At 25.0% G+C, this 9,604-nt stretch overlaps 2 protein-coding genes across 2 annotated transcripts; both read right to left on the minus strand.

The window, feature by feature from the left end:
• Positions 1–2,558: 2,558 nt before the first annotated feature.
• Positions 2,559–3,416, minus strand: LOC105462128. Its single transcript, XM_011708663.1, has 4 exons — positions 3,228–3,416; positions 3,022–3,090; positions 2,820–2,909; positions 2,559–2,728 (listed from the first exon to the last, which is right to left on the minus strand). Exons 1-4 carry the CDS (start codon positions 3,414–3,416, stop codon positions 2,669–2,671), a joined length of 408 nt encoding a protein of 135 aa, XP_011706965.1. The 3' UTR covers positions 2,559–2,668.
• Positions 3,417–6,327: 2,911 nt separating this feature from the next.
• On the minus strand, positions 6,328–7,049 carry LOC105462129. Its single transcript, XM_011708664.1, has 4 exons — positions 6,861–7,049; positions 6,669–6,737; positions 6,472–6,561; positions 6,328–6,381 (listed from the first exon to the last, which is right to left on the minus strand). The coding sequence occupies exons 1-4, from the start codon at positions 7,047–7,049 to the stop codon at positions 6,328–6,330; spliced, it is 402 nt and encodes a 133-aa protein (XP_011706966.1).
• Between the last annotated feature and the right edge of the window lie 2,555 nt (positions 7,050–9,604).

Here is a 9,604-nt window from a genome sequence, read left to right on the forward strand (position 1 = left end):
AATTTTAATCCTATGTATCTAAATATATAAGAGAAAATTAATGAATAATTTTATTAAAAGAGAAATATATGAACTTTGAGAATATTTCGATAGTGATTAAATTTTTATAGCTGACGATTTAGTTTTATTAATTTATATACATAATTAAGTTGTGGAATAACTGTCATATACGTGCGTGTGTGAAGAGTTACGAATAGTTCTGACTGGGGTTCTGGATTGTAGTTCTCGACAAGTTCTGACGAAAAGTTTTATGGTTCAACGCGGTTGGATGTCTAAATAAGGAGATACATGTTTTATTATTAGTTTTTGAAATTTCGTTTTAAGTCTAGATATTTTTTATTTTTGGTTTTATATATTTTTTAAATTAAGCTATTTTCGAAATAAAGAAGATAACAATTAAAATGTCACAGCACTAAATTTAAAAATTTGGTTTAAAAAAATTTTTAATTTTTTTAATAAAACGAAATTTTATTTTATGTATTCGGAACTCTAGATATTCACGCAGAAGCTATTAAGCCGCTCAGAAGTATTCGATCATAAATTTTGATAAGAAGTTAACACTATACCCTATTTTTTAAATTTAAATTAAAAATTGTTATTAAGTAAAACTTATTATAAATTATAGGGAACTCTTCACCTCTTTAAAATGAACCGGGAACTCAGAACTATGGAATTTTAATGTTGGAATGCTAACTTCACACACGCCATATATTAAGAAATTGTATTTGTTTTACTAACCCAAGAATAGTTGTAGTAATCAATTCACCGATAATATTAATATGAAAAGAATGACTTCGTACAGAGACGACAATTATGCCAATCAGAAAGTCACAATCATGTTCAACATTTACATTGAGAGCCGTTACAATATTCGTTAATATGACTATTACGAACCATCCTAAGACGAGCCACAGTGTTTTCTTATATAACTTGTTATAATCTGTCACTGTTCCAAGTTCAAGTAGTGTATTATCAACAATATCGAGTTTCTTCAGACAGTTTTGGAATTTCTAAAAAGAATGCAATTAGACGTGCAAACGCGGTAATAAATAATTACTTATTTAGAAACGTAATGATATTTATCATAGTTTATGTATCTAATGTCAAATGTACTTTCGTTATCAAAAACTTTTAATTTTTTAATATGTTTTCTCTTACAGAATTTTTTTTAAATAATAATTTTATCAGACTTCAAATCCAAATGTGTAAATCTATAGTCACTTTTTACGCATGTAAATGCGTATTATATTTTTACACATTTTATCTGTGTTTTACATAGTTAAATGCATATTTTTTACACGCTTACACATATTATTGTAAAATTAAGCGTGTAAAAATATGTATTTAACCGTGTAAAACACAGATAAAATGTGTAAAAATATAACACGCGTATAAATGCGTAAAAAGTGACTATAGATTTATACACTTGGATTTGGAGTGCAGATTTGAAGGATTTTATCATACAATGCATACTATCAATATTTTACTTTAAATATCGTAACTGTAGAAATACATTCAGAATTGTTTATTATAGTAATGATTATATCTATTAACATATATATTTACTTACCTTATCATAGTAAACACCAAACAAGATTGACAACAAGTTTACAAATATTTCTAGCAATTTGCATATTTCGAACTCAATTGAATACAATTTATGAACAGAATGTAGTAATGGAGATGTTAAAAGATAATAGTAAACTATCCAAATTAGCAGCATATATAAAAGATTAAACCACAGTTTTATGCGATTTATAGATAAATTAGCAATTCTTAAACCAAACACATAACTGATTATTAAAAGTGGCTTCAAAATTGTTCGAATATTTTCGGTCATTGCACACGCCGTTGATAAAATGATCAAACTGCACTTTTCCTGGCCAGTTGTTTCCATAAGTTATATAGAATGGTAACAATAGTGTGTATACAATTTCACTTAAGGTCCTTATAGATATTAAAATCTATTACAATTTACATGTCACACTCTATTGAAATAAAATGATGTATATGTCACCTGTTTTAACACGCAGCAGACATGTAACAAAAAATATGAATATTATTCAAATAGAGACTAGAGAATATAAAAGCCAATAAAACAAGCAAACAAAGATGTTGTAATATAATTGTATAATTTTATTCGATAAAATTAGAGCGAAACATTTTGACTTTACATACGTCAGCCGTTAACACAAATTTTTCAAATATAATCGATTACATTAGTCTTATTAAAAAAAAACACGTAACGTTTCTTTTCTGATGTAAAGTGTCCAAGTTTTAAAATTAAGATCGCTGTCTGAAGTCATCGTTATTCATCTTTTCATTTGACGATTTTTGGGAAACGGGAAATTGTAAAATATGATAATATCTAATTGTACGAATACGGCCATGGATTATATATAAAAAACTTTATGTAAAGAATGATCCTTTTAATTATAAAAAACATCATACAATGTAAAATTAATATTAAAACATTAAAGAACACTTATCTTTAACTTTTTTACTACTCAAATTATTATTAATAATTTATTTAGTTATCCATTTTCTCAATAGTTAATACTATTACAGAGATGTCGAACCAAGTCTAAATGATATTGCATAATGCATTTTATACATAACATTACATATAGATTATCATTAAACTATTTTTTATGAATTTTGCTGCAGTTTACTCATTTGCTTGTGCTTGTATTAGTATAATTAAAACGGTTATAACAGATGTTATAAACTAAAAATAAAGATAGTGTGTAAGTACTTTTTTTAAATATTTATTAATTTGATTAGTTGTAGTTTGCAATCATATGATAAATATAACGTACCTTTCGAAGAAATTTAAAGCCAAATTCAAAAAATCCGATTCCACAGAATCTAAGTGGTGCATAAACTATTCGCGATGAAAACTGTGAAATCTGTATTAAAAATACATTACTTTTAATGCATATCTAGTTGATTTTTATTTTTACTTTTACATGAAATTTATTTTAATAATATTTTCACTAATGAATTTATTTTAAAACTTACGATTTCACGAATTTCAACGTCACAAGTAAAATATGATAATCTATTTAATAAATCTGCTGTTGCAGTTGCCTGAAATTGTAATATTCTGAATGTAATTAAAAAAGTTTCTAATTTGGTTTTAAAATTAGATATAAATAGTACATAAATTGATTTGATTTTTATAAACAAATTATAAATTTATATTTCCTAAAATTAAATTTGAGTACCTTGGTGGTGACTGCTTCACACATATAATTAATAAGCAGGAATTTGAAAACATTATGAATAGTCCAGACTAAATTCAAAGTGATGGCCAATATTCTAGATTTCACATAATTGTTAATAAGTATTGCGTTTAAAAGGTCGCGCAGGTCAAACACTATGCAGCCAAAATAGTATGCCATTTTAAAAGTCATTTGTGTTCCAAATATTGAGTCTATTTCGCAGGATATTTTGCGCAACTCTAAATGAAGATGTCTGGACATGCACGTATAAATGTAAAGTTTTATTTCTACATGTATTTATATTACTTCTTACATAGGTATTAATTTTTTTCCGTGATATATATTAATACAATTAATACAACTTATGTTAAATTTCTTACATAACGATCCATACTATATATTTGCTGCTTAATTTCGAAAATCTGTGTTGGGTAGAATTTTCCCAAGCCCGTTTTATATTGTGTTTTTTATTTTTAATTAAATTTTGAAGGTGTTCATTAATTTGATCAAACTTTAATCCTGTGTATCTAAATATAAGGAAAATAGATGAAAAATGAAATTGTTAATAGCAAAATGCAACTATACTTTACTGGCATTTTTGAACAATTCCAAAAATCATGAATATTTATGCATTATAATATAGTTTTATTGATTGAAATATAAATAACTAAGATGTAATTGATGTGACTATATGTAAAAAGATGTACTAACTCAAGGATAATTGCAGTAGTCAAATCATCAATAAGATTAATGTGAAAAATGTAGTCTCGTATAAAGATGAAAAGCATAGCTGTTGTAATGTTACAATCATATTCATCTTTTATTAATGAAGCTGAATAGTATATCGTTAATATGAGTATGACGAACCATCCTAAGACAAGCTTCAATGTTTTTTTGCATAGTTTATCATAATCTGTCGTTGTTCCTAACTTAAACAATGTATTGTCAACAATATCAAGTTTCGTCAAACAATTTTGGAATTTCTGTTACAAAAATATAAAGTAGAAAAATTATCATTTATATGAAAATTTGACGTTTATATTGATCTTATTTCTAATAGTGCATATTATATATTTTGGACATATGTATAAGAGTCTATTATTTTCTTATTTCTATATATATTCTCACATATTTGAATGAATAATTTTAATAAATATTTGAAAAAAATTTGATTAGTGTTTATGATATCTATATGATATAATAATACATCAAAACTTTGTATTTTAGTAGCAGTTTTTATTATTAAATAAACATAGAATTTAATGTTTATTATAAATTATAATCTTTATATATAATATAATATAATGCAGTTGATTGTGCAAATAGATACTGCAGAGAATTGTTTATTATTAATAATTTATATTATATTAATATTAATTTATATTAATAATTTAATGTATTTCAACAATTGCTAATTAATAATTACATAAATTGTAACGTCTTTTTACCTTATTATGGTATATCCCAAACAAAATTGTCCATAAGGATATAAAAATGTGTATGTAATAGAAAATGTTGTTTTCGATGGAATAATATTCAAGAATAGAAATTATCAATGCAGATGATGAAAGCAAATAATAAACCGACCAAACTAGCAGCATATATATGACACTAAACCATAGTTTTAAATGATTAGATAAATTAGCAATTTTTAAGCCAAACACATAACTCAACACTAGAAATGGCATTAAAATCGTACGAATACTTTTAGCCATTGCACGTACGATGTCTATTTCAAACTGCACTTTTTTTGATAAGTTGATTGTGTAAATTGTATCGAACGGTAACATTAGTAAAATAATTTCAATTAAGGCACTTACGGATATTAAAGTAATCAATCTAGTATAATTTATGCATTAACTATTTATCGAAACAGGACGGGTAGTGGTGTATATATATATATTTGTTACTCGAAACAGATGTGTTTATATATCAGAAATTAAATTGTTTTTGATAATTTTTTTTTATTTTTTGATTGTATTTTTTTAATGTTGTATTAGTACGCACGCCGCGCCAACGCCCCGGGTGATCGCCCGGGTCGCCCATCTCTCGCGCCGTCCCTGTCTTCAACATACTAAAAATTCGGCCGTTTCTACTAGTTTTGTGAGAGGTCCTTTGAAGGAAATTGAAAAAATGTAGTTCCACATAATCTAAGTGGCGTATATGTCATTTGTAATGAAAATCGTGTAATCTATATAATAGATTAATATTAATGTATATTCTGTTTAGTATTTTTATTTATTTAGACACTACTCAATGGTTTTTCCGAGAATGTTTATGATTAACTTATTTTAAGACTTACGATTTCACGGACTTTAACGTCAAATGTAGAATATGATAATCTATTTAATAAATCTCTTGTTGCACTTGCCTAAAATTTAGAATATATTGAATAAAATTGAAGTCGTTCTTAATTTAGCCATTTAAAATTGGATATCTCTTAATAATACAATTTTTATTAAAAATAAATTTAAAATAAATACGGTGCTGACTGTTTTGTACACGTAATTAATTAGCAAAAATTTGCAAATATGAAAAAAAAACCATAATAATATAGAACAACATGCTATATTTTATTAGATTTTACATAATTATGAAAATTTATTGCGGATTAAACTATACATATAGTCAATTACTATCCAGTTAAAATAGCACGCCATTTTAAAAGTCATTTAGATTGCAAATTTTAAGTCCACTTTTCCATATATTTTAATTCCGGTTTATTTGTAAAATTCAAGTGAAGATGTTTATAATGTTAAATTTCACAAGATAAATCGCCGTAATTAATGTTTAATTAACTATAAACATTAAACATCACGTCATAATTATCAGTGTTGTAAGGTATCTTATAAGTATATAGTTACTGTATCTAGATTCTTTTTTGCATATCTACTTATGTAACTAGTTATCTTTTCTAAATCAATAACTGTAATTGCAACTAGTTACATTCTGTTTTGTACCATATCTAAAATAACATTTTAGACATATAAAAGTTACCGTCAGTACAACAATAGGAAGCATCCCGTTTGACTACGTTGCAATTGATCACAGCTATACATAGTTTATCATTAAACTATTTTTTATAAATTTTGCTGCAGTTCACTTATGCTTGTGCTTGTATTATTATAATTACAACCGTTACAACAGATGTGATAAACTAAAAATAAAGATAGTGTGTAAGCACTTTTTTAAATATTTGTCAATTTGATTATTTGTAGTTTGCAATCATATGATAAATATAACGTACCTGTCGAAGAAATTTAAAGCCAAATTCAAAAAATCCGATTCCACAGAATCGAAGTGGTGCATAAACTATTTGTGATGAAAACTGTGAAATCTGTATTAAAAATGCATTATTTTTAATGCAAATCTAATTGGTTTTTATTTCTGCTTTTACACTAAATATTTATTTCAATAATATTCCAACTTTATTTTGAAACTTACGATTTCACGAATTTCAATGTCAGAAGTGAAATATAATAATCTATTTAATAAATCTGCTGTTGCAATTGCCTGAAATTGTAATAATATACTGAATGTAATTAAAGAAGCTTCTAATTTAGATTTTAAATTGATTTGATTTTTATAAATAAATTACAAATTTGTATTTTCTGAAATTAAATGTAATTTTAATACCTTGGAGGTGACTGTTTCACACATATAATTAATGAGCAAAAACTTGAAAACATTATGAATAAACCAGACTGAATGCACAGTGATGGCCAATATTCTAGATTTCACATGATTGTTAATAAGTACTGCGTTTAAAAGTTCTCGCAAGTCAAACACTATGCAACCAAAATAGTATGCCATTTTAAAAGTCATTTGTGTTCCAAATATTGAATCTATTTCGCAGGATATTTTGCGCAACTCTAAATGAAGATGTCTAAACATGCACGTAAAAATGTAGGGTTTAATTCTACATGTATTTATATTACTTCTTACGTAAATATTAAATTTGTTTTGTGATATTGTCACAATTATTATGATTTATGTTAAATTTCTTACATAACGATCCATACTATACATTTGCTGCTTAATTTCGAAAATCTGTGTCCGGTAGAATTTTCCCAAGCCCGTTTTATTTTGTGTTTTTTATTTTTTATTAAATTTTGAAGGTGTTTATTGATTTGATCAAACTTTAGTCCTGTGTATCTAAATATAAGGAAAATAGATGGAAAATGAAATTGTTAATTGCAAAATGTAGCTATATTTTACTGACATTTTTAAAAAATTTCAGAAATCATGAATATTTATGCATTATAATATAGTTTTACTGATTGATATATAAATAACTACGATGTAATTAATGTGGCAATAAGTATATGTAAAAAGATGTACTAACTCAAGGATAATTGCAGTAGTCAAATCACCAATAAGATTAATGTGAAAAATGTAGTCTCGTATAAAGATGAAAAGTATAGCTGTTGTAATATCACAATCATATTCATCTTTCATTAATGAAGCTGAATAGTATATAGTTAATATGAGTATGACGAACCATCCTAAGACAAGCTTTACTGTTTTTTTGCAAAGTTTATCATAATCTGTCGTTGTTTCTAACTTAAGCAATGTATTGTCAACAATATCAAGTTTTTTCAAACAATTTTGGAATTTCTGTTACAAAAATGCGAAATAGAAAAATTATTATTTATATGAAAATTTCACATTTATATTGATCTTATTTCTAATAGTGCATATTATATATTTTATGGACATATGTAGGTATAAGAGTCTATTATTTTGTTACTTCTATACATATATTCTCACATATTTGAATGAATAATTTTAATAAATATTTGAGAAAAAATTTTATTAACGTTTATGATATCTAAATGTTATAATAATACATCAAAACTTTGTATTTTAATGGCTGTTTTTATTATTAAATAAAGATAGAATTTAATGTTTATTATAAATTTTAATTTTTATATATGATATAATATAATGCAGTTAATTGTGTAAATGGATACGGCAGAAAATTGTTTATTATTAATAATTTATATTATATAAATATAAATAAAAATTATTGTATAAATATTAATTTATAATAATAATTTCATGTATTTCAACAATTGCTTATTAATAATTACATAAATTGCAACGTCTTTTTACCTTATTATGGTATATCCCAAACAAAATTGTCCATAAGGATATAAAGATTTGTATGTAATAGAAAATGTTGTTTTCGATGGAATACAATTTAAGAATAGAAATTACCAATGCAGATGATGAAAGCAAATAATAAATCGACCAAACTAACAGCATATATATGACACTAAACCATAGTTTTAAATGATTAGATAAATTAGCAATTCTTAGGCCAAAAACATAACTTAATATTAAAAATGGCATTAAAATCGTACGAATACTTTTAGCCATTGCACGTACAATTTCTATTTTAAACTGTACTTTTCTTGATCAGTTGATTGTATAAGTTGTATCGAATGCTGACATTGTAGTAGATAATTTAGTAGATAATTTCAATTAAGGCACTTAAGGATATTAAAGTAATCAATCTACTCCAATTTATGCATTACTATTCATTGAAACTGGACGAGTAGTGGGTGTATTTTTGTTTTTACTCAAAACAGATGTGTTTATAAGAAATTAGATTTGTGTTTTTTATGTTTTGAGCTGATGCTTTTTATGTAGTGTTATATCTAGTACGTATGTGGAAGTGTATTAAAGAGACAAATTTTAATTACAATTGCAGTTGTGTGTGTGTGTGTGTGTGTGTGTGTGTGTGTAATAAATACATAATGTAAAAGTACGATAAATGTATGCAATTATAAAGTGCTTCTTCCTATTAAAAATTACATTATTTGAGTAACAATATATAAAAATTAATATACAAAGATTTAATTTTATGTTGATAGAGATAATTGGGTCTGCAGACAGATATTGATATAAAAGCATAACAAATAATATTCAATAATCTTTTATTATTCTTTCATTACTCTTTTATTACATATGATGTTATTAATTAATTATTATTATTTCTTTCTATTTTTCTCCCACAATATGAAAGTATCAGAATAAATTCAAAATACTTACTTATAAAATATGTATCTTGTGAAATATTATATTTTAAACTATATATTTATTTACAAACTTTGTCATAGTTTGATAAAATTATTTACTTATTTCCGCTTGGATAACAATAACTAAAACGGTTGCAATAAACATGACGAACTGAAAATAAAGATAGTACATATAAACTCTCTCTTATTTTAAATATTTTATCCATCATAATTTATTGTTTTTACTACATTAAATAATATCTAAATAAAACGTATCTTGTGAAGAAATTTGAAGCCAAATTGAAAAAATACAATGCCACAGAATCTAAGTGGCGTATGTCATGTCATTTGTTATGA

This window comes from Wasmannia auropunctata, unplaced genomic scaffold (assembly GCF_000956235.1).
Source record: "Wasmannia auropunctata unplaced genomic scaffold, wasmannia.A_1.0 LD270048.1, whole genome shotgun sequence".
Taxonomy (NCBI): domain Eukaryota; kingdom Metazoa; phylum Arthropoda; class Insecta; order Hymenoptera; family Formicidae; genus Wasmannia; species Wasmannia auropunctata.

Excerpts from the sequence above, each read along its gene's own strand:
- LOC105462129 (XM_011708664.1), bottom strand. The coding sequence starts at position 7,049 with ATGACTTTTAAAATGGCATACTATTTTGGTTGCATAGTGTTTGACTTG. Across the intron at positions 6,738-6,860 it reads GTGAAACAGTCACCTCCAAG|GCAATTGCAACAGCAGATTT; the intron begins GTATTAAAATTA and ends TTACAATTTCAG. Across the intron at positions 6,562-6,668 it reads ACATTGAAATTCGTGAAATC|ATTTCACAGTTTTCATCACA; the intron begins GTAAGTTTCAAA and ends TTTTTAATACAG.
- LOC105462128 (XM_011708663.1), bottom strand. The coding sequence starts at position 3,416 with ATGACTTTTAAAATGGCATACTATTTTGGCTGCATAGTGTTTGACCTG. Across the intron at positions 3,091-3,227 it reads GTGAAGCAGTCACCACCAAG|GCAACTGCAACAGCAGATTT; the intron begins GTACTCAAATTT and ends TTACAATTTCAG. Across the intron at positions 2,910-3,021 it reads ACGTTGAAATTCGTGAAATC|ATTTCACAGTTTTCATCGCG; the intron begins GTAAGTTTTAAA and ends TTTTTAATACAG.